General features: G+C 40.6%; 1 protein-coding gene across 1 annotated transcript; it reads right to left on the bottom strand.

Annotated features, from left to right (window-relative positions):
- Positions 1-1092: 1092 nt before the first annotated feature.
- On the bottom strand, positions 1093-25334 carry LOC126481203 (uncharacterized). The gene is made up of 2 exons (XM_050104801.1): positions 25263-25334; positions 1093-4218 (listed from the first exon to the last, which is right to left on the bottom strand). The coding sequence occupies exons 1-2, from the start codon at positions 25278-25280 to the stop codon at positions 3379-3381; spliced, it is 858 nt and encodes a 285-aa protein (XP_049960758.1). The 5' UTR covers positions 25281-25334; the 3' UTR covers positions 1093-3378.
- Positions 25335-26062: the final 728 nt, after the last annotated feature.

The following is a 26062-nucleotide window of genomic DNA, read 5'->3' as shown; positions in this document are numbered from 1 at the left end:
GTAGTGTTGGAATTTACAGTACCAAGTAAGAAATACAGAAGATCACGTCGGACTCTCCCACTGGGCCATGCCATACGATGTTCAAGATCAGATGTTAGTGATACATTAACGGTATGTAACTGGATATTTAAATGTATTAAAGATTTATACATTATGTATTATATTAAAAACAGTAGCAGATTATATATGAAAAGGGCACAATTTTTCTATTACCCAAGTATGGTGATATAATGCAACAGTATGGAATCTTATCTGCCTGAATGGCGTATATTCATATCAGTACATAACCGTATACAAAAAGATGCAACAATTTGAAAGTTATAAAAATTTCGAAACATTTAATACCGTATTACTGTCTGATCACGTACTCACAGGTCTATGCTGATCAGCTTATTTGATTTTCACAGTATGTACGCCAGGTGTAAAGTAGAGGAAGTAAAGGTGGATTAATTCATGCCAGTACTTAGCAGCTTCAATTCAGGCTACATATTTGCCCCAGTTATCTATTGGCATATGACAGCACAAATGTTGGAATCTTCTGGTATCATGTGAAGGAAAAAGGAGATTTTTCGGAACTATGAGCGTGAAACACACAAATTGTTGCATAATGTGATACAATATTGTAGCAGTATCTATAGTTGCAAAGAAACGAGCGTAACTAAAAGCTTATAAATCTTGCCCTTTTAACAATGCCAAATCCAAAGATCATACATCGTATGTTACGTTAGATGTAAAATTGGGATTTGCAGCACCAAGTTAGAAAAACTAGAGATTATGCCAGACTCCCTAACGGGGCACACTAGTAGGTGCATAAAATGAAACAGAAACTACTAAAGTATTAACAAAGGTCTACAGGAATTTTCAAGAAGTTTAATGGTACATAAACAAAGTAGTGTGTTAAAATACAGTAACAGACTATATACATAAAAACATACAATGTCTGTATACCTCTACTGTTGTGCTATGAAGCAAAACAAATTCTAAAAGCGTAAATGGCATGTAGTAAAGTTGAAAATTTTTTATTTACTTTTATTTTATTTTTTAATTTTGAAATTTTTTTACACACATACAGAGTATATATATATATATATATATATATATATATATATATATATATATATATATATATATATTCCCTAACCAGGTCAAGCATTCAAGTCCGCGTGGCGTGGCTCCGGGCTTACATATGCAACTTTAGCGGCTCGGGTTCAGGGATCGAGTCCTGCGGTGGACAAGCAGTACTGTTTTTCATTGCGTCAGACGGTTATGCGTTTACATTGAGGTAACATTATTTTATTTATCGGTTTCGCGGTCTCCACTAGTTTATTGTAAAGTACAGTACAACATAACGTACCGTACTGCGTCACAAGTAAATCAGTAAAGCTTCCAAAATTGCGACGTTACCAGTAAATGACCGAAGTTTTCTGTACTAAATAAAGTTTGTAAATAAGGGAAGAAGGGAGAAAGGGAAAGAAACACAAAATAAGAACAGCTTTCGTTTGGTTACATGAAGGATAGCAATTCTGTGACTCTACCCTTACAAAAGGCCACTTTTTCAAAAGATGTTTGAACGTTGTACCGTTTGCTTGAATGCAAGTATTGCATCGCCCAATATGCGATGTGTAGCACTGCCCCCTACCGGCTATGGCAGGATCGACAAGCCCAGACACTACACTTGCGACGATGTGACGTCACGTGTTCAACGTTTCTCATCCACTTTGGGTTATTTCTCGACATTTACGCCCCCATGAGTCATTCTGTATATGAAGAAAGGTAGGGAAAGAACTGATACCACACATATAATGAAGCCTTGACGGTACTTCATGATATCTTCAGTGTTGATGTACCTCCTACAGAAATCATGCGTGATGCTGCGAGCAATGAGGAAAATGGCCAGAGGGCCGCTACAGAAGCCGTGTGTGACAAGTTGGGAATTTGGGTTGTACGTGAAACGTACTCGGATAGCCAAGGTGTTAGGCGATCGCACGCATAAAGCGCGACACAAATTATCACTTGTCGCCATTGGATTATTTCAGTACGTTAATGCGGCCGACGTCGTTATTTGTCTTTCAGCACGTAAACACACCGGCGCGGAATCACGACTTTGCGCAGCCTGTGCTTTCGAACATACCTGAAGGAACAGACACCACACATACAATTGTAATGTGTAAGCCAGTCAACTTTTTGTGGATGTATTTCAGGCACTTGAGAATGTCCAACGGTCGAAATTAGCTAACAGCGTTTTCGTTCTTAAAACACATTCAGGATGTGAATTCCCACGAAAAGATTCTGAAATATATGCGTTTGCAAATACCCTTATCAAAGAATTCACAATAGAGAAATTTCTTGAAACGTTACAATTTTTCCGTCCTAATGTTCTTCGCGGTTAGTTTATCACAAAGAGAGCTGATGCTTGGAAGAGCTAAGAATGATCACCAACAGAAGTATAGTGCTGTGCAGCTGAGTAGAAATAAAGCACGGCAATGCTCTCCCAGTTTATTTACATCAAGTTGGATTTTACATGGCACATTAAATGAAAAAGATATATACTTCCTATACTTGTGTGAAACAGTCGCTATCATTTTGAGAAGTGATTTAAGCGTAGTTAAATTATTTTAAGCCTTTCGGAATAATCAGTCGCAGCTCACGACATACTCTGTGTAAACGTTCCGAAAAACGAATCACATCAATGGTCTTTTTTACAGCCACTGTAAATTTTTTAAATGAAAACATTTTCTGTTCTTTTATTTTGTAATAAACATTTCCATAATCCATAACGAGTGTGTGCAGCATCAGAAATTACTTGGAGAAATGCATGATACAGACTGTGCTGCCTTACAATACATTTATTCACTACCGGTTTTGATCACACACAGTGGAAAAATATCTACGGCGACAATTTCACATGGTATACATGCTGTTTAACCAGGAATGTATACGCCATTGCTGATTGGAAAACGTAAGAGTTGATACTTAATGCCACAATACAGGCTTAAGCAAGCAGAAAACAGCATTGAAAACATCAAAACATGTAATAGCAGTAAGTGGGCTGCGCCATTCCTCAGGCACAACCTACTGTGGACTTACTGCTCTTACATTGTTTCCGTGTTTTCAACGATGTTTTCTGCTTGGTTAAGCCTGTATGACGGAGTTAAGCATGAGTTTTCTTACGTTTTCACGTCAGCAACGGCATACACTTTCGTGGTTAAATAGCATGTATGCCATGTGAAGTTGTCGCAATAGATGTTTTTCCACTGTGAAGACGGTCCATGATCGAAACTGGTTGTGAATAAATGCACTGTAAGACAGCATAGTGTGTATCATGCATTTCTCCAAGTAATTTGATGCTGTTGACGGTCATCTGAAAAAAATATTTGATCATAAATTAGCTCGAAAGGGAAATTGAGGTGGGTAACCAAATGCTTGAGGTGCCCCATAGCCACCATTTGGGTACATATTCTCTGGTGCAAGCCCAGATGGTCCGTAGACATTGTCGTAGGGCATTGGGGATTCCCCATTGTAAGGATAATTGAACATTCCAGCATCTGTATCCACAACAAATATATTAGGATCATTAGTAGCCGGCGTGTCGTCTGAATCATTGTCAACATATTGTGCAACTGGCAGTGGTGAAACTGTATTGTACGCGCTCACAGATTGGTGAAGCGGACATACTAGTCTCGATGGATAAAGTGGGCTAGGGTACCCCATTTGCGGCACAAACATCTTATTCACCGAATCGTCAGATGCGCCGCTTCCCACATTCGTCGGTGCTGAGATTTTGTAACCAATGTAAGGCGGATACACAGCTCCGTTGCTGGTGGCGGCAAATGGTTGATTTGGACTGATATCCTGGTAGACTGGGGATGCAGGGTACAGATAGCAAACGAGGTAGGAAGGAGTCTGCCAGGGGTCGGACGCAGCTGCTCCCGCCTGGTTGCCGTTCGTGTCCTGCGTGTTGCCCTGTGTCTGCTGGACAGGTCTGCGCTGCGGTCTCCTGGCAGGCCGCTGTTTCGCTGGCTTCCGTGTTGGTCGGCGGGTCTGCGTTCCCTGACCTTGCGCGCTGACTGGACGTTTCCTGTCAGGTGCGCGCCTCTTCTGTCCCGGGAAGCTACTGACGGCTCCGGCTGGTGGAGGTTTCGCAGTGCCGGCGACACTAGAGGTGCCACCACCGACTGAGGCAGCAGCCGACAGCAGCGACAAAAGCAAAAGAATTATCTGCAACATAGGAACCGGGAAATTTACTTACTACAACTTTTGATAGTAGTAGATTTCGTGAGTTGAATTTCCTTTGAAGTGTTGTTCAAGCAATGAAATCGTGAAATTACAATAGAGACAGATTTACAGGCAGTGGTGCCCTAGGTCACAGATTTTTCAGCACCACGAACCACCCCGCCCTCCCCCATACGTTCATTGTTTTCATAAACATTTCTGTTGTCCTACAAAATTAAGATTCCACGTTACCAAACATTTAATCAATAACGGCATCCTTCGCTTTATAAATTCTGTCGTCTTTTTCTTGTTGCACTCTGATATTTGTTTACGTTCTAGACGCATTTAGCCCATTTTCGAGTGTTGGAACTTAAATAGTGGCAACTATTTATTCACAACCGATACAAAAGAGTTACATGTTTACACCTGTTATTGTCCTTCAAAGTATTCACCAGCGTTATGTAGAACCCGTTGCCAACGATGTGGAAGGCGTAGTATACCGTTAGCAGAGCCTGTTCTGTCGATGATGCGAATGGAGCGGTCTACTGCCTATTAAATCTCTGGAACAGTTCTGAAGCTAATGCCACAAAGTGGTTCCTTCATCTTCAGAATCATATCAACGTCACACGGACTTAAGTCGTACTACTGTTCGGTTTTGGAGCATTACCCGTGATCAGTTTTGCCAAAGAAGCGGCGATACTTTCTGCGCAACCCACCCATCATTTTGCACGACAATGCGCGGGCGCATACAGTGCAAGCTGTGGCTGCTCTCTTCGGTCGTTGGACTGGGAAGTACTTCACAAATGGTTCAAATGGCTCTGAGCACTATGGGACTTAACTTCTGAGGTCATCAGTCGCCTAGAACTTAGAACTAATTAAACCTAACTAACCTAAGGACATCATACACATCCATGCCCGAGGCAGGAATCGAACCTGCGACCGTAGCGGTCGCTCGGTTCCAGACTGTAGCGCCTAGAACCGCACGGTCACTGCGGCCGGGTGGGAAGTACTGTACCATTCACCATACTCCCCGGACTTAAGTCCTTGTCATTTTGATTTGATTCTGAAAGTGGTATTCGCTTCAGAACTGTTCCAGAGATTCGACAGGCAGTAGACCGCTCCATTCGCACCATCAACAGAACAGGCTCTGCTAACGGTATACAACGCCTTCCACATCGATGGCAACGGGTTCTACACAACGCTGGTGACTACTCTGAAGGACGGCAACAGGTGCAAACATGTAACTCTTTCGTATAGGTTGTGAATAAATAGTTGTCACTATTTAAGTTCCAACCCTCGTATATGAAACGCATTTCCCAGTGGATTTAATATGGATATAATATAGTTTCAGTTTTACATGGATACTTACACATTGGACACAATCCACAGTATAATGGAAAAATGTCATAATACCGCCTTGAATTGCTAGTAAAATATTATAATTATACAACCAGTTTCAGTCGTGTGACCATCATCAGCTTCATAAAACAATTCATAGCATCATGTTAGGCTAAATATAAAACCGCTATCGTCAGGTGATAAAACCATGGATAATACACTGTCATCATATTGGTAAGTAATATAAATTATAAAACTTCTTGGCAGATTAAAACTGTGTGCCCGACCGAGACTCGAACTCGGGACCTTTGCCTTTCGCAGGCAAGTGCTCTACCAACTGAGCTACCGAAGCACGACTCACGCTCGGTACTCACAGCTTTAGTTCTGCTAGTACCTCGTCTCCTACCTTCCAAACTTTACAGAAGCTCTCCTGCGAACCTTGCAGAACTAGCACTCCTGAAAGAAAGGATATTGCGGAGACATGGCTTAGCCACAGCCTGGGGGATGTTTCCAGAATGAGATTTTCACTCTGCAGCGGAGTGTGCGCTGATATGAAACTTCCTGGCAGATTAAAACTGTGTGCCCGACCGAGACTCGAACTCGGGACCTTTGCCTTTCGCGGGCAAGTGCTCTACCAACTGAGTTACTGAAGCACGACTCACGCCCGGTACTCACAGCCCGCGAAAGGCAAAGGTCCCGAGTTCGAGTCTCGGTCGGCCACACAGTTTTAATCTGCCAGGAAGTTTCATATCAGCGCACACTCCGCTGAAGAGTGAAAATCTCATTCTGGGAATATAAATTATGTCATCAATCTATAAAAATTTTGCTAGGGAGTGTATACATCCATGTCGGAACTGCTTAGAGTGAGACGTAATTTACATTGTGATATGATGACAGTGTATTATTCATGATTTTATGACCTCACGATAACGGTTTTATAATTCGCCTATCATGGTACTGTGAATAATTTTATGAACCTGATGATGCTCAGACGACTGAAACTAGTTGTGTTCAAATGACTCTGAGCACTATGGGACTTAACATCTGAGGTCATCAGTCCCCTAGAACTCAGAACTACTTAAACCTAACTAACCTAAGGACATCACACACATTCATGCCCGAGGCAGGATTCGAACCTGCAGTTGCGCGGTTCCGGACTGAAGCGCCTAGAACCGCTCGGCCACCGCGGCCGGCAACTTGTTGTGTAAAACAAGTTTTTTTACTAGCATGTCAAGGTGTTTATACGACATTTTTCAAATACGTAAGAGCTGTGGAGCATCACTGATTGAAATTATAATCACAGAATAATGTTTACATGAATAAATTATCACTTACAGTTATTCTTCCTACTTGCCGAGATCTGCTCTTAGGTTAAAGGTCACACTGTCGCTTTCCTTATGAAAAGTCAACGTATTTCGAAATAGAGATCTGCTCGTTTTGTAATTTTCATACTTCGTTATTTAAATGATGTAAAACAACACTAGTGCTCAGGCGAGGACTGAAGATTTTTCTCGTGATATCTGTGAGCGATTTCTGTCGCAATACTGTTTGTTCACCTGGTGTCCCTTTTCTTATTTGTGTATGCTGTACATAAATGTTACAAATAACATAAGTAATATTATGAACTGTATTATGCAATACAGAACTCTTCCAGCATATTTCATTAGAGAAGATCCATTTCGGTCAAGGATCAGACTGTCATCGGGTCCAAAAAACATCTCAGCTATGCAAACAGCTGTATCACTATACTTTATTAGGGACAATCGGTTTCCGTCTAGGATCAAACCATCACCTGGTTCAAAAAATGCCTCACATCAGCTACGCATTTGTATTTACATAGCTGTTTTTTTGGATCCTATGGTGGTCTGATACCAGATCGATATCGATCGTCTCTAATAAAATATACTAATACAGTTGTGCATTGCATAACGCAGTTCTTAACATTCACTAAAGCTGCACAACACCACCTCCATGAAATAATTCTATAAAGAATAATGTATTCACGTAAAAATTATGACGTGAACTGTTACGAGCAAGAAGCCTGTATTATTCTAGATTAAATCCACTAAAGGTGTCATAATGCGTATAAAAGGCGAAACGCGTCTAGAACGTAAATAAATATTAAACTACAGCAAGAAAAAGTTGTTTGAATTTATACAACGAATATTTATATACTTTCTGTGGAAAACGACCACATCACGAATATGTATTAATGTAATTACTTAAAAGAAACATGTCAAGGACTCTCGAGATCAAATTGATCTTTCTGCTTACAGTTGTCTCTTTGCTGTAAAAAGGAATACTACATCAGAGTGAGGGGAGGAGCAATTTCGACTTAAATGTTCTTGGATTCTGAATATGGAGTATGTAGTAGGTTTTGTTATGATTTGATGTGACTTTTGTTGATCTCAGAATCCCTACAGTGTGTTGCCACACGTGGATAGGGACAAGTCATAATTACAATTTTTATAAATATTATCATTAACACATAATAAGAAGAAACAATGCATATGGGACAATTTACAATTACATTACAATAAGCTGATAGCAAGAAATAACAATAGTTACATCCCTAGAAAGGAAGCGCAACAGTTCAAATGGCTCTGAGCACTATGGGACTTAACTTCTGAGGTCATCAGTCCCCTAGAACTTAGAACTACTTAAACCTAAATAACCTAAGGACATCACACACATCCATGCCCGAGGCAGGATTCGAACCTGCGACCGTAGCAGTCGCACGGTTCCGTACTGCGCGCCTAGAACCGCAAGACCACCGCGGCCGGCGCGCGACAGTTAATTTCACCGTAGAGTAACAACGAAACAAATCAAACCGAAGTGGTTCATTCAAAGGACCAAAAGAAAAGAGGCAAATAGTTTTTAAAACTATTAAAAGAGTTTGATTCATTTCAGTTATTATCATTTTTCAACTTCCTCCTATTACAAGAGTCTGCAAATGAGGCAAAATACGTCACATCTTCAAAGAAAAAACAAACCACTGCCCGAAATTCTCTTCTCCATTTTATGGTTTACTGAGGATTCTAAGTGGAAAATACGAGTATAATACTCTCATTTTGAGTTATCAAAATCCCACTTACGTTTTGCCTAGCAGTGGAGCAGCAATAAACTCTCATACTGCATCGTTATTGACCCAATTCGCAGGGTCTTTGAATTTTTCTTTTTTCATTTTTCGCATCTTTAAAACACAATTTTTTTGCAAAGTCCACATGTGTACTAGCACCTCCTGTGTCAACTGTCGTGTTTACATCCATACACTCTTCACAACTTCTCTTGTCACCGATACTGTCCTCCTCTAGTTCCGTGTCCCCAAACTCCATGCAACCTTTACAAGCTCCAGGCTTTAAAGCCACATCAACATGAACAACAGCGTCGTTCCTATTTCTAATTCTATTGCCACTGTCGCCACTCATTTCACCGACAGCCGTGCGGTTAAAGGCGCTGCAGTCTGGAACCGCAAGACCGCTACGGTCGCAGGTTCGAATCCTGCCTCGGGCATGGATGTTTGTGATGTCCTTAGGTTAGTTAGGTTTAACTAGTTCTAAGTTCTAGGGGACTAATGACCTCAGCAGTTGAGTCCCATAGTGCTCAGAGCCATTTGAACCAGCCATTTCACCGACACCAAAACTTTCATGTAATGGTGTCAAAATTTCACCTCTAGCAATTAATATTACTACTACAGATAGGGCGGTTGCAATTTGCATGTGCAGTCTTAGAAAAGTATTCACTAAATATTTTAACTTGAGCGTGATATACCTTTATTCGTTCACTAGATAGTTTTCTCCTTTGTGCACCAGTTAGCTTCTTCACGAGTCTCATTATGTTGGACAGAATACTTTTAAACATAGAAATAGGTAACACACGCAAAGATGACAACCGACAAGATAAGCGATGATAACTTGCACACGAAACAATTTGCTGAATTTATTATATTCGTCTGGTGTGTAGCCTTGCGTGGACGTGAAACATCGATGATATGCAGTTCAAAGAAGAAGAGAACAGAAGCCTTTGAAATTTGGAGTTAAAGAAGAGTGCTAAAAATTATATGAGTAGATAGTATAACTTACGTGGAAGTACAGAATCGATCTGGAAGAAAAAGAGATTTATGCCACAACTTGACTAAAAGTAGGGATCGGTTGACAGGACACATCCTGAGGCATCAAGGACTCATCAGTTTAGTAACAGACTGACGGGTTGCAGAGGGGGACCAACGTATGAATACAGTAAGCAAGTTCAAATGGATGTGGACAGAGTTAGTCGTGCAGAGATGAATATGCTAGTGGAGAATAGACTAGCGTGGAGAGCTGCATCATCCCAGGCTACAGATAGAAGATCACAACAACAACAGAAAATTTTCAAAATCATGCACTACTCTATAAGTACTACCCAACCACGATATTATCGAACTTGGCCTCCTGTAGCCGTTATCGGAAACACGCAGTGACGTTAGAGTAAAGAGGTACAGTGCCGACTAGGGAAAGCACATCACACCGAGAATGATTTTAAGATAGTTGTGTATATACCGGATTATCATAAAGTCAGTATAAATTTGAAAACTGAATAAATCACGGAATAATGTAGATAGAGAGGTACAAATTGACACACGTGCTTGGAATGACATGGGGTTTTATTAGAACCAAAAAAATACAAACGTTCAAAAAATGTCCGACAGATGGCACTTCATCTGGTCAGAATAGCAATAATTAGCATAACAAAGTAAGACAAAGCAAAGATGATGTTCTTTACAGGAAATGCTCAATGTGTCTACCATCATTCCTCAACAATAGCTGTAGTCGAGGAATAATGTTGTGAACAGCACTGTAAAGCATGTCCGGAGTTATGGTGAGGCATTGGCGTCAGATGTTGTCTTTCAGCATCCCTAGAGATGTCGGTCGATCACGATACACTTGCGACTTCAGGTAACCCCAAAGCCAATAATCGCACGGACTGAGGTCTGGGGACCTGGGAGGCCAAGATGACGAAAGTGGCGGCTGATCACACGATCATCACCAAACGACGCACTCAAGAGATCTTTCACGCGTCTAGCAACATGGGGTGTTTCTTTTGGTTCTAATAAAACCCCATGTCATTCCAAGCATGTGTGTCAATTTTTACCTCTCTATCTACATTATTCCGTGGTTTATTAAGTTTTCAAATTTATACTGACTTTTTGATCACCCGGTATTAAGAAGGGGTTAAGGGTATTTTCGTGAAATATCACGATAAAAACTCACGATAAGCCGACCAAAGCGCTTTCTCACCAAGTGCAATAATACAGAGGTCTACTACTAGTGTGCTTAAGATTGGAGTTTCGAAAATGGTAATAATAACAGTTTAGTCATGGCCTAAAGTTAATGATCCACGTTAAATAAAAGTCATAAAAATCACACAATTATGTACATCCAGGTCCTACACCTGACACACCTCATCTCTTTGAGTGTGTAGTTACGAGGGTTACCCAGAAAGTACTGCACCGCATTTTTTTCTACAAAAATTCTTCATTGAACATAATGAGAATTACACGCGTGAAAGAATGGTGTTTTATCTGCACCCCCGGCTTTTGCACGTAATCTCCCCCCCATTCTGTGGCCTTCCTCTAGCACGAAGCAAAGGCGTGTATGTCGTGTCGGTACCAATCATTTTTCTGGTGACAGAGCCAGTGCTTCACCGTGTGAATCACCTCATCACTGACAGATGCAGCACCAACTGTCGAGTCGTAATGCGTCTCTCCTCGCGAACGACATCAGCCGCTGCAACATGTGAGGTGTGACAGCTGTGCATGGTCTCCGAGACTGCTGCATATCGTGGAGCTCCGCCCAACCGCCTTCTGATAACCTTATCCTCTGTGCTCTGCCACTAATTGTACTTCTGTCGACAGCAAATGTTCACAGACTTTGCACAACCGATTGTCAATATTCTCCACAGTTTCTTTCTCTGCAGTAAGAAATTCAATGACGGCACGTTGCTTGTAACGTATGTCATCACCTACAGACGCCATTTTGGAACTGTCCCGCAGCTACGCTATCTGTTGGAAGTGACGGAAACTTTGCGCGCTCACTCAAGAGACTTCAAATAATACATACGTAACGTTTCACATTCGTAACATTGTTTTCGGCTGAGAAAAAAATTCATTGCATTACTTTGTGCGTAACCCTCGTACAAAGCCACGTTCAAGAACATTTGCTTAGTTATTGATTTATTGTTAATTAATTAACATTTACTTTGTGTATCGCATAAGAGAATGAAACACTAAACATACAAGGAAGGTGGCACAGAAGATATTTTAACGTAGTTCATTTTTTTCTCTTTTATTTTTAATTTGATTTTCTTTAAATTCTCATCCATGTAAAAAACTAAAGGCTGTTACTTTTGCGACAGAGTTTTAATTCCAATTAGAGAAATAACGATTACATTTTTTCTCAATACACATTTGAATATCATCTATTGTCCTCTCACAGTCAATGTGTCTACTTGTAACTACTATTATCCAAAACTGAACTCATCCTTTGAAAACAGTACGGAGAATACCGCGATATGACGTTACATCCTCCATTACAGCATGATAACACCAGGTTGCACAGTTGGAAAAATAATACGATAGTACAGCATTAGTTACGCCGGTAATATGGAATCGAATGGACTACAAAAATATGCTCTTGCCGGAATGGTATATTTTCCGTTGCAACATATCGCTGTCAGTCTATTGGGAAAGACTGTGACTGCAGACACATTACAGCGTGGTTCTTTTTTTATTGCGCTCTACGAGCCTAACATCTTGTACTATGGAGTCATCTGTTTGGTTTAGCAAACATTGGAGATAAGTTGGACCAGGCACCTCAAAGATTGCCACCTACATCCGTGTCTACTCTCCGCAAGCCACCTTATGGTGCGTGATGGAGGGTACTTTGTGTAGCATTGTCACTTTCTTCCGTTTCTGTTTCGGTGGTGCACGGGAAGGAAGATTGTTGGCGAGCCTCCGCGAGAGTTCAGATCTCTTTAATATTGGCTTAATGGTCTTTTCGTAAAATATATGTAGGAGGTATCAGTATATTGGCTGAATCTTCTAGCACTGTACTGTCTCGGAGTTTTAACAGTTAACAGCATTGATATGCGTCTGGTACTGGAGACGGGCGATCATAACGCTTTCGCGCCTACTAAGCGACCAAGTGACGAAACACACTGATCTTCTTTAAATCTTCTTTATTTCCTTAATCCATTCTATCTTTACTTTTTGTGTTACTATAAATTACTATAAATAATAATAAAAAATAAAAAACCCATCCTATCTGGGAAGGGTCCTAGATGGACGAGCAAAAGTATCAGCTGCAGTTTTTTTCGTAAGCTGTCTCTTTCGTCTGTTACTGAATCTCAGTCCGGCATCTGCTTTCCCTACGATAATTTATATGTGGTCGTTCCACATTAAATGACTCCGTACGCATACTTCTGCCTGTTTGATGCATGTGTGTGCCACCGTGCTGTTTGCGTAGGCAGCAAAAGTGTTTAGTATGATGACAACATACATACACCTCAAGATAAGACAGGAATTCGAAAGGTAACCATGGAAAAGGACTGCACCAGACAATGAAGCGATTTTTCAGTTGGAACAGCAGGGGTATTTCATCACACGTGAGTCAAGTCGAAATCCGATATTTGAGTAAAAGGGATACAAAAGTTAAGTGTAAAGCTAAATTCATGAATATGGGTACTGAGACCCAATGCAAACGAACTTCTTATATGTTTAGAAGATTGGAAAATTCAGAAGACATAAATGTTCTTTGCCTGTTTGAACGTCGTGTAACTACACGGATAAAAAAATTAAATAAATGTGGATATAACCTAGCATCATTTTTACGTAAGATCAACATGAAAAAAATGAGGTGTTGCTACATACGTAAAAGACGAACAAAAAGTAAAAAATAATGACTCAGTCATATTTGCGCAAATCAGAACCTGGTATGTGCGTGTAAGATGCTACAGTCTTATGGATCCACACTAAGAAAGTCTCTGGTAGGTTCAGTTTTGTTTGATTCCTCTGTCAAATAAAAGGAAACAGTTAATAGTTTGTAGCTATATCAACGTAGATTCCTTAAAAGTTGCTGATAGAAAAAGAAACCGGGGAAGTACGAGTAGGACTTAAATTTCGAAGGTTTCATATAAATTTAATTATGTTTATAGATGGTTCATTCATCCTCGGAATTGAGAATCTCGACGATATTTGCCTGTTATCGATGTCAACACTGGCAGGATCTCGGTCCCGAAAATTCCAAGACTTTCAAGAATGTTTTAAGTTTAAATTGTTTGTGTAATTTCACATTCGCTATTTAAATTATTCGTTGTTTGGAGTTATATTGAAATGTTGCACTAATTGAAATTGCAGATGCGCGTTGACTTCTCTGCTCTTGTTCCTGTTGCAATTAATGGTAAGATTTAACGGAAGTCTCCAGAGAGAAAACAATAGAGCCAGCCATAGGTCTATTGCTGTTACACATCTGTTGAATGTTCTGTGTGCTTCAACGGGTATTTAATGGGATATTGGAACCTCATCCGAAACAATGGAAATGCAATCCTGAATCAAATACCGTTATTGCTTTGCTCTGAAACATTACAGATGCTGTATGCATCATACGCAAAGACTGCCAGAGGATGTTTGTATGTAGAAAAAGCAGTTCATAAAGGAATTGTAATGCTAGCACCAGCATGGCGTTGGTAGTCGGGTGGTCTTACACTTATCACTACTAGATGTCAAAGGCGTTGTTTCCACAGCAGTAGGTGACTTTATTTCATCGTAGCACGGCCAATAGCCATGAAATATTTATAAATTGTATATACAAACCTTGCTTGTAACTCGCTCTACCTATTACAGAAAACCAGATCAAAATCTCTACAGCATTTTATGATTTTATGACAGATTACAAGTGCAATGTAAGTTTGTAATGGCAAAAGAATATTTTTTATTTGTTATAATTAAAAATTAACAATGTTCGTATTTTTTCAGTTACTTTTACTGTGAAACCTTGATTCTTCATAAATATCACGATTATAGGTCAACAGGAAGCACCCCATAAGTTAACATCAAATACGCTATGGGTTTTCATGAGTGAGTTTGCGAGTATAAAAAAAATACTGTTTCCAATGTCTATATATAACGGTCTACTATGCAATGTACTTCAGAGTTGCATGCATGTCTGAAGGAACAGACACTGTTCTAATCTATAGCTGTATGGTTAAGTGTATTTGCAGTTGTGAATATGATGAGCCCCAGCTGTAAAGTTTATCGGCGATGTACGAAAATTTGTGCCAGGCTGGTACTCGAATCCAGATTTCCTTCTTTACGCACGTGGTCGCTGTAATCACTCTGGCTGTCTGGGCATGCTTCCAGGGCCGGACCCAAGCGCCCCCCCCCCCCCCCCCCCCCCCCCCCCCCCCCCCCCCCCCCCCCCCCCCCCATCGTCACCGTGTGCCCCACGTCCTGTACTCGCTCGTGATTCTCCTCATAGGAAGTGATTTATTAATGTTGTGGGCTTTGCCCAGGCATGTAAATACTGTTTGCAGTGCACGTGTATAACGGTCTACTATGCAATGCACTTCAGACATACATACGTATCTTTTGATTACATTGATGAAAAGTTAAAATTTTTATGCCGCAGTGGGCCGCAGACCATAGTATGTGACATTAAATTTCAACTTGTTACCTCCACTCGTTCCTGAGAAAAACGAATCTTAACAGACAGACATACAGGATGGCAACACTATTTTGGTCCGAGACATATTTATGCAAAAGACATCTTCATTAATAATTCTTACATCAATGTTTTAAAAATAAGATTAAACGCGTGGAATGGAAAGAGATAAACAGGGAAATGAATGATAATGCGAATTTCAATGTATTTGGTAACTAATTTCTGTCAGTGTTTGTAAGTAATTTTTCCAAAAAATAGTTCAGAAAGTCTACTATAAAAAGCAAGTTTGCTGTAGGTAACAGAAGTGAGTAAAATATCATTTAAAAGGAAAAGAGGAATTTCTGTGTAACCAAAAGATGTTGAAAAAACGTATGTTACTTGCATTCTACAAGAAACACTGTGTTAACTTAAGGAGATTTGTTAATAGATCCAGAACATACACAAAATGACAGAGATTAATAGTACTGATTACAAAATTAAAACAATATGGGATATGTTAAATGAGAGCCAGAACAGCCAATTAGTATACAAGATACCATCTCAAGCGGAATGACTGTTGTGGTTAATGAGTCACAAGCTGCAATGGTCAATTTGTAACTGTAGCAACAAAAGGATAAAGTAGTTAGGTTGAAGAAGCAAGGGAATGCAGTAAAAATAGATTCTGTAGAACTTTACGGAAGTAGACGTAATGCGCTCAACCTACCACTGACAGTATCACACTCATAAAAGTTCTCACAAAAGCTCTTTCATGTTGTAGATGGAATTTAGAACCTGGAAGAACTGTTCTAACTTAATAAATCACGTCACTAGCTATTTATGAGAAGAGTTATCAACACAAAATATTTCTTCTGACAGGTACAAATGTACCACTGTTAAACCTATTTACAACAAAGGTGTCAGAAAAGATATAGTTATCATCCTACTTTCTCACAGACATCATTTTCGAAAATAGTCGTTGGATACGTTTCAAGACAGGGTTTTCTAGCCTCGATTTTTTCCTCGAGATATCCTCTACAACCCCTCGAAGTCTGTCCCAACATTTCTGGGACACCCTGTGGGTGCAATAGGACTCAATGAAGTGAAATGGGAAGAAGATAAGGGTTTCTCATCAGGTGAATTCAGGACAGTATCTAGAGCATCAGAAATGTAATAATGGAATAGGATTCTTTATGAATAGGAAAGTAGAGCAAGAAGGTAGTTACAGTAAGCGGTTCAGTTATAGGGTTGCTCTTACCGGTTCGACAGGAAATCAAGGCCGACAACAACAGTTATGGTATACTTACCTTTGTAAAACGAGCAGATGAAGAGATAGAGTATATGAGGGCACTGAATTAGGAACACTGTATGTGGATGGAAGTTAAAATCTTACAGTCATGAGGGATTCCAACATTGTGGTAAGGGAGGATGTAGATGACTGCATCACAGACGAATAAGGGTTGGATAGTAGGAATGACACAGGAGACAAGGCGTCGAGTTCTACAATAAATTTTGACTGGTAATAGGGAACACACTGTCCAAAAATCGGAAGATCAAGAGGTACATTTAGAAACAGCTTGGAGACCCGGGAAGATACCAGTTTGATTACATCGTGGTGGAGCAGAGGTTTCGAAATCAGACATGTGATTATCAGGTGCACCGAGGACAAGATACAGACTGATACTGCAATTAAGTGATGACGAAACGTATGTTAAAGGTTGCGATAACTATAAGGAACAACCCATGTGTAAAGAAGTTAGACGCTGAAATATGAAGGAACGACGAGGTGCGTTTTAAGTTCTCTAAGGCTGTAGATACTGCGATAATGAATAACACAATAGGCAGTTCAGATGAAGAAGAATGGATATCACTAAAAATGGCAATCACAGAAGCTGGAAAAACAAATACAGAGCAAGTAAGATAAATGCGAAGACCCCTTGTGTAATAGAATAGATACTCAGTTGATGGAAGAGAGAAAAATATCAGGGAAAATGCCGGAACACTGCAATATACGCCACTTAGGAATGAAATGAACAGTGAGTGTAGGTAAGATAAACCAAAATAACTGCATAGAAATGTGAAGAAATCGAAAAAAAAATTGTCTTCGGTAGGAGAAATTCAGCATATAAAGAAGCCAACCTGATTTTCAGTGAACTTAAAAGCAATACCATGAACATTAAACAATTCAAAGGGAAGCCTACTAGTAGCAAAAAGCTCTGAGAATGTGTGTCTGAAGCAAAGTGTTCTTTGGACGTGAAACATGAACCATGAGAACATCGGTAGAGAGAAATATGGAAGCGTTTGAGTTGTGGTGTTACTGAGTTGTGCTGAGAATTAAGTCGGCTGATAAGAATCGAAATGCAGAAATTAAATGTTGAATTATCGTGGAAAGAAATATGCAGAACATACTGACAAGAAAAAGGTACAGGGTGGTACGACATCTATAAAGGTATCAGATAATAGTTCAGCATAGTGCAAAACTTTTAGAGTAAGAGAGAGATTTGAATAAATCGAACACATCGCGATGTAAGTGCTTATCTGAAATGTGGAGATTGGCGCAGGAGTGAAAATTGTGTCGGGGCGCATCAGACCAGTCAGAAGGCCGATAGAAATAAATAAAAAAAGTTTTATGACTAACCATTCAGTGTTTGAACCAAATGTTTACTTGTCATCGTCAGTCTTTTCCTGTGTTAGCAGGTCCACAGCTTCTCCATTTACTGCCATCCATTGCTTCCTTCTCCGTGTTGTATGTGCTGTACTGCAGCACATAATCCAGAATGTAATAGCCCAAAATGGAGTTATCTTCATCTGTATCTACATATATACACTACACGCCACCGTACGGTGCGTGGCAGAGGGCATCCTGTGCCACCACTAGTGATTTCCTTTCTTGTTCCTCTTGCAAACAGAGTGGGTGAAAAACAACTATCGATATGCCTGTGTATGAACCCTAATTTCTCTTATCTTGTCATCGTGGTCTTTATGCGAAATGTACGCTGGCGGCAGTAGAACGGTTCTGCAGTCAGATTCAACTTTTCTCAGTAGCGTACCTCGAGAAGAACGTCCCTCTCCCTACAGGGATTCCCATCTGAGTTCGCGAAGGATCTCCGTAATACTTGCGTGTTGTTCGAACCAACGGCTAACAAATCTAGCAGCCCGTCTCTGAATTGCTTCAATGTATTGCTTCAAACCCACCTGGTGCGGGTCCCAAACACTTGAGCAGTACTCAAAAATGGGTCACAATAGTGTCCTCTATGCGGCATCCTTCACAGATGATCCACATTTTCCTAAAATTCGCCCAATAAACCGTTCCGTTACATATCGCTTTACAACAATATGCCTAGATATTTAACAGACGTGACTGTGTCAAGCAGCACATTACTAATGCTGTATTCGAACTTTACGGATTTATTTCCCACTCATCTGCATTAACTTACATTTTTCTACATTTAGAGCTAGCTGCGATTCATCACGCAAACTAGAAACTTTGTCTAAGACATCTTTTACCCTCCTGCAGTCACTTAATGACAATACCATCCCACACTGGACTCGCGTTCGGGAGGACGACGGTTCAATCCCGCGTCCGGCCATCCTGATTTAGGTTTTCCGTGATTTCCCTAAATCGCTCCAGGTAAATTCCGGAATGGTTCCTTTGAAAGGGCACGGCCGACTTCCTTCCCCATCCTTACCTAATCCGACGAGACCGATGACCTCGCTCTCTGGTCTCCTTCCACAAACAACCCAACCCAATACCATCCCGGACGCTACAGCATCATGAGCAAATAGCCGCAGGTTGCTGCTCACCCTGTCCACCACTTCATTTATGTACGAGGTGCGGCTAGAAAAAAACCGTCTGATGCTGGAAAAAACATTTATTTACAATTATTTACAATTTCATGTTATCTCCTTCAATCTACTCTCCTCCTCGGTCTCTACACCGCTCCATACGAATTTTCCACTGTTCGTAGCAATGCTGCAGATCATTTTCGGTAAGTCCATACATTACTTCCGTCGCTTTTTCTTTTACTGCTTCAACAGTATCAAATCTAGTTCCTTTCAAAGTTGACTTGACTTAAGGGAAAAGAAAAAAGTCACAGGAGGCCAAATCAGGTGAGTAGGGTGGATGATCTAAGATGGGAATGTTGTGGTTTGCCAAAAACGTCTTCACTGAAAACGCACTGTGAGCTGGGGCATTGTCTTGGTGAAGGATCCATGACTTTTTTCTCCACAAATCGTTCCGTTTTCTCCGTACTCGCTCACGTAGGGTAGCCAGGACGCTAATGTAGTAATGCTGATTCACTGTTTGTCCCTCTGGTACCCAATCAATGTGCACAATCCCTTTGATGTCAAAAAAAAAAAAAAATCATCATTGCCTTGAATTTCGATTTTGACATTCGTGCTTTTTTTGTCGTGGAGAACCGGGAGTTTTCCAATGCATCGATTGGCGTTTAGTTTCGGGATCGTAAGTAAAAAACCACGATTCATCGCAAGTAATAACATTTTGTAAGAAGGTGGGATCACTTTCAATGTTTTCCAGGATGTCAGAACAAATCATTCTTCGGCGTTCCTTCTGTTCAATTGTGAGACACTTTGGAACCATTTTTGAACACACTTTGTTCATGTTGAAACTTTCATGAAGAATCTGCCTAACACTTTCCTTGTCAACTCCTGTTAACTCAGACACTGCTCTGATTGTTAAACGGCGATCTTGTCGGACAAGTTTACCGATTTTTTCAATGTTTGCATCAGTTTTTGCTGACAATGGTCTGCCAGTGCGAGTGTCATCACTGGTGTCTTCGCGGCCATCTTTAAATCGTTTAAACCACTCAAACACTTGTGTTCGCGATAAACAATCATCGCCGTACACTTGTTGTAACATTACAAACGTTTCACTTGCAGATTTTCCTAGTTTGAAACAAAATTTGATGTTAACACGCTGTTCTTTCTGTACACTCAACATTTTCCGACGCACAGACAAAACGTCAACTACTTAAAACAGACGGCACGGGCAGACTGAGTGCAGGAGGCAGATGAAACTCGAGCAGTAGGCGGAACGAGAGTCACGTGACAGGCCACGCGACTTTCAGCCTTATTGCATTCGTTTTATTGTTTCACCAGTACTAGTCTGGTTTTTTTCTAGCCACACCTCGTATATAGAAAATAACAGCGACCCTATCTCTCTTCAGTGAGGTATCCCTGACTACACCCTTGTTTCTGATGAACATTCGCCGTCGAGGACGAAGTACTGTGTTCTGTTACTTAAGAAGTCTTCAAGCCACTCACATACACTAAATGGTCAAAAGTATCTGGACATCCCCAAACACATACGTTTTTCGTATTAAGTGCATTGTGCTGCCACCTACTGCCAGGTACTCCACATCAGCGGCCTCAGTACTCATTAGACATCGTGAGAGAGCAGAATGTGGTGCTCCGTAGAACGCACGAACTTAGAATGTGGTCTGGTGATTGGGTGTCACTTACGGACACGTTGTAAGAGGTCCATGATTAAGGAATTTGTTGCTAGCGCACTCGAGCAGATGTAATTGCTCACGCGCTGGCTGCGATATGTAAGCTGTAAGAGAATCTGAGACCAAAGAGCAGTGTTGTATGCAGTAGGAACTGTGTAGCAGTAGCAGTAAGTTGTTGCTAGCGAGCAGTCTGGTCTGGTGTATCGTGTTGGCTGGGCGGGATGGCGGAGCCTGAGCGTTATAGTATAAGGTAAAAGCAGCGTCGCGCTTATCTAGTAATGTTATGTGAACTCCCATGTAAATCTTTTAAAAATGTCCTAATAATAATCTTTGTCATATAAAGTAATTTCTAACAAGCATTCATTTCAATTTAAAGAATTTACTAATTTCTCCAATCCATGATCATTCCGATTGTTGCAAAAGAAAAATCAGTTGCTTCCTTTCATAAATGACAATTTATCGGCCAGCGTTGCATAGAACTGTGCCGGAAAAAGTTGTTGTAAGAGCAGATAGTTGGCGACTTTATTGAGGTAAGAGTTTTTGCTTGTTATTCAGAATGATATTACAGGGCCATGACGCAGCACTGCTGTCGTCCAAAGTTTACCAGGTTACTGAATTTATTTTTTATTACGAGGTTTAGGAATTTTTCTGTTTCGAGCTTACATTAAATGAGTAAAGAATTTTGTGCGTACATTAAATGGGAAACAAATTTTGTGTGGAGGTTAAATGTGAATGAATTTCTGTAGAGAGGTTACACTAAATTAGAATCACATTCATTATTCATATTATTATTAATTAATTTTTGTGGGGAGGTTACAACGTACAGCATAAAAGCGTACAGACCATCACACAGGAATTCCAGTCTGCATCAGGATCCACTGAAAGTACTGTGATATTTATACGGAAGGTGAAAACTTAGATTTCATGGTCGAGTGGCTGCTCATAAGCCACACATCACGCCGGTGAATGCCAAAGGACGCCTCACTTGGTGTAAGGAGCGTGAACATTGGACGACTGAACAGTGGAAAAACGTTGTGTGGAGTGACGAATCACGGTACACAATGTGGCGATCCGATGGCAGGGTGTGGGTATGGCGAATGACAGGTGAACGTCATCTTCCAGCGTTTGTAGTGACGACATTAAAATTCGAAGGCGATGGTGTTATGGTGTGGTCGTGTTTTTCATGGGGGGGGGGGGGGGGTTGCACCCCTTGTTGTCGTGCGTGGCACTATCACAGCACAGGCCTTCTTCTTCTTTTAGGCATCTTATTGCTTCCCACAGTTGAAGAGCAATTCGGGGATGGCGACTGCATCTTTCAAGGCGATCGAGCACCTGTCCATAATGCACGGCCTGTGGCGGAGTGGTTATACGACAGAAACATCCCTGTAATGGACTGGCCTGCACAGAGTCCTGACCTGAAACCTACAGAGCACGTCTGGGTTGTTTTGGAACGCCGACTTTGTGCCAGGCCTCACCGACCGACACCAATACCTCTCCTCAGTGCATCACCCTGTGAAGAATGGGCTGCCATTCCCCATGAAACCTTCCAGCACCTGATTGAACGTATGCCTGCGAGAGTGGAATCTGTCATCAAGGCTAAGGGTGGGCCAACACCATATTGATGGCTCTGAGCACTATGCGACTTAACTACTGTGGTCATCAGTCCCCTAGAACTTAGAACTACTTAAACCTAACTAACCTAAGGACATCACACACATCCATGCCCGAGGCAGGATTCGAACCTGCGACCGTAGCAGTCGCGCGGTTCCGGACTGTGCGCCTAGAACCACTAGACCACCAAGGCCGGCACCATATTGAATTCCAGCATTACCGATGGAGGGCACCATGAACGTATAAGTCATTTTCAGCCAGGTGACGGATACTTTTGATCACGAAGTGTATCTGGGAAGCTATTCCGTATGCTCCTATCTTCGGTAACAGTCTGCATCCTGTAGAACGCTTTTCGGAAATCTAGAAATATGGAATCTGCCTTTTGCCTTCCTTCCGTGGTTCGCAGGATATCATGTGAGAAAAAGACAAGCTGAGTTTTGCACGAGTGATGATTTCGAAAACCGTGCTGATTCGTGGACAGGAGCTTTCCCGTCTCAAGGAAATGTGTAATTTTGGAACTGATAATAAGTTCAAGAATTCTACAATTATATATGATGCCCCTACACTAGAATTGACTTGTTTGGAATCTTCATTAAAACACTGAACTGCAGACCTTCATCATAGCGTCTAAGCAGTTCTTTATAGTGCGCTGTCGCCGTTAATGATCGTAGCTAATTTTCTTATGCAAATGCATTTGTATGATTTAGTGCTTAGGGAAGAATGAAGAACTGTTTTCTTTTGCTATATTGCTTTTATAAAGAACAACACATAAATTTTATGTAATTTCGTACTCAGTTCATAATTCACTTGTTTTTGCAACGAGCTAGTGTTACAGGGAATCCAATTCTCCCAGATTTTTTTGTAGTCTCTAAGAGCTATTATTCTTTTCGTCATTGAGGTGTTTTTTAATTTTAGTTTTTAGCCTTTAGTACCACGAATATCATGAGCAACGCTGCCAAACACCAGGTACAATCGTTTAGGTTGGTTCTGCGATAACTGACGAACGTGATGTTAGCACTTCTATAACCGAATAGTTTCGAGAACTTCATACATAAACACAACTGCATCTTCCCCATTTACCGATATTGGAATATGCAGCTGTGGACTACAGCTCTAAACGGAAACCGTTGTGGGCATCATATTTAAGCCATGTTTGGAACGAAAGATCCAGTAATAATCCTGATTTAGACACTGCAGCAGTGTCTATTCTGAACTGAAGCTTCCCTGAAGACTGAAACTATTTGCCTGACCGGGGCCTGAACGCAGTTCTTATCCTTTGGAAAGAACACTGTTAGCCCTTGAACAACCTGTACACTTGTAGAGATCCGAAGGATAGCTTTTATGCACCATAATCTGTCTTAAAATTTCGGTGGAATGGTACTCCTGAGAGAAATAATGGTCAAAATCTCTCTCTAACTCTAGACAGGAATATTAACTATCTTTCTTTAACATCACAAGTGTATTTTATGTGTTAGTGTTAACTATCAAAACAAAGGAAATTAGTATCCCGATAATTTAATGTATCACCTAATTTACAAAAAGAATACGCTGCAAATTATTTTACCCTTTCCAATCAGCAACGAGTACGTGAAGGAAAGCACCTTCCTTCCAAGATTCACTCTGTCTCTCTCTTTATCTCTTTCTCTCTCTTTGCTCTGTAAGGGGCACACTTGCCTTGAGGAAAAGGAAATACATTGCTGAAAGTGGGAACATTTCATACATTAACAGCCAAAATCTAACCAAGGTTTGGAAGTGAAGCAGACAGCTGGAGTAAAACAATCTTTACAGTTATTGAAGTTCGTTATTCCGAACACAGACGTAAGAACATTAACACAGAAATGATTTTAGGGATATACGATAGGTGTTGTGTGATAAAAGGAATTGCCATTTCTGCAACATTTCACACAGATATCACGATTCCCGCGTTTATAATGATTCTGAGGATTAACAATAGTTCAGTCACTCTTTCACGTTAAATTCAAAATTGTGAAAAATACAGATGAAAAACGTATTCCGTAAGATTTCATAACTCAACAACTGCGTGCGAAAAACCTACATAAACCAAAAGGAGGGTGTGAACAGTATGACAAAAATGGTTCAAATGGCTCTGAGCACTATGTGACTTAACATCTGAGGTCATCAGCCCCCTAGAACTTAGAACTACTTAAACCTAACTAACCTAAGGACATCACACACATCCGTGCCCGAGGCAGGATTCGAATCTGCGACCGTAGTGGTCGCGCGGTTCCAGACTGAAGCGCCTAGAACCGCTCGGCCACACCGGCCGGCAACAGTACGACATGATCACATAAGTTAACTACAGGATGTTCGAAAATTCCCTTTACAAACTTCTAATACTTGTAGAGGGGAGTGAGTACATAATATTTTGAGTAGGAACTTGTATACGGAAACATACCGTTTCTGTTCTATGGCGGATTCAAGTTCAGATGTTGTTCTCATACACTTCTGCTTGAGGAACTGAATCAGACGTGACGGTGTTTAAATATTAGATAACAATTCCAAAGAAAACATAACGAAACATCCATTCATCACTTCATCACATCGAGCCGCTGTTGTAATGCGTCAGTACTGTTCTGTACGTACAGCATGCTGGGTTCCTTTTTGTTTTGGAAAAAGCTAACTCGTAATGTTTAAGCGTTAAACAATCAAATATGCTTACGTGATAAATGGGTGTTTCATTATGTTTCCTTTCGAATTCTTACGTAATAATTGTACTGCGTCACGCCTAATTTGATTCCTCAAGAAGAAGTGGACGAGTTAAAATCTGAATTGAAATATTTATAGAACGAAAATGGTATGTTTCCGGACACAAGTTCCTATTCAGAATATTGTGCACTCACTCCCCTCTTCAGGTCGAAGTTTGTAACGGGAATTTCCGAACACGCTCTATATCGTAGCCAGATGCTGTGTTTTATACAAAGAAAGTTTTGAGAGTACTCACACACGTTCGGGGTAGCATCAGCAACGTTTCACTGCATAAAGAAAACTAAACGCCGTGTGCCTACGTGTGAAGTCCTACTAAAGAACGATAAGGCAGTCGGGTACAATGTTATCAGTCAGAACAAAAAACATGTCGACTTTCTTAGAAAATTAGCTAGAAAGGAAAGCAGCGTGTCGACCTTCATGAAAATGATAACAGAAAATATATGCGGAACAGTTGGAGAGAGCGTAGTTTGTTCACTGAAACAGAAAAATGGTTACTTATGAACATAAGCTTACAGTATTTGAATATGATAGTAACACTGAAGATTCATATAGGATCCATTGCACTCCATTATTTCCAAATATACCTATTAATTTTGGGAAGATGGGAGCAGTGACAGTGCGATTAATTCTGGATGTTACCAGGTTTGCAATATCGATTCCAGTAGGTGTGGCGTATGTTTATTATTCTTGACTGGAACACCTTGACATAAGACAAAATCACAAAATATAAGTGAGCTCTGGAGTGACTAAAAATGGCCTGATTGTTGTTAACTTATCTACAGCCTACATACGTGATTTAATGTCAGGCACAGATCTAGTGGTGACCAGTTTCTTATTTTCTTCTGCCTTCTCTGCCCCCCCCCCCCCTCCCCAATATATATAATTTGCTGGTACTCCAACATGTACTGTACTAAAGGTGCGTATGGTTTTGATAATAGTAATAACAATAAAATATATGAACTATTTAATATAATAATAATTTATCTAGAAAAATGCATAGTATATTGCTTAAATATAGGTTTCAAGATGTCATCA

The sequence above is a fragment of the Schistocerca serialis genome, chromosome 5 (genome assembly GCF_023864345.2).
Source record: "Schistocerca serialis cubense isolate TAMUIC-IGC-003099 chromosome 5, iqSchSeri2.2, whole genome shotgun sequence".
NCBI lineage: Eukaryota > Metazoa > Arthropoda > Insecta > Orthoptera > Acrididae > Schistocerca > Schistocerca serialis.
The sequence above is the reverse complement of the archived record's forward strand: the minus strand, read 5'-3'. Positions and strand labels throughout refer to the sequence as shown.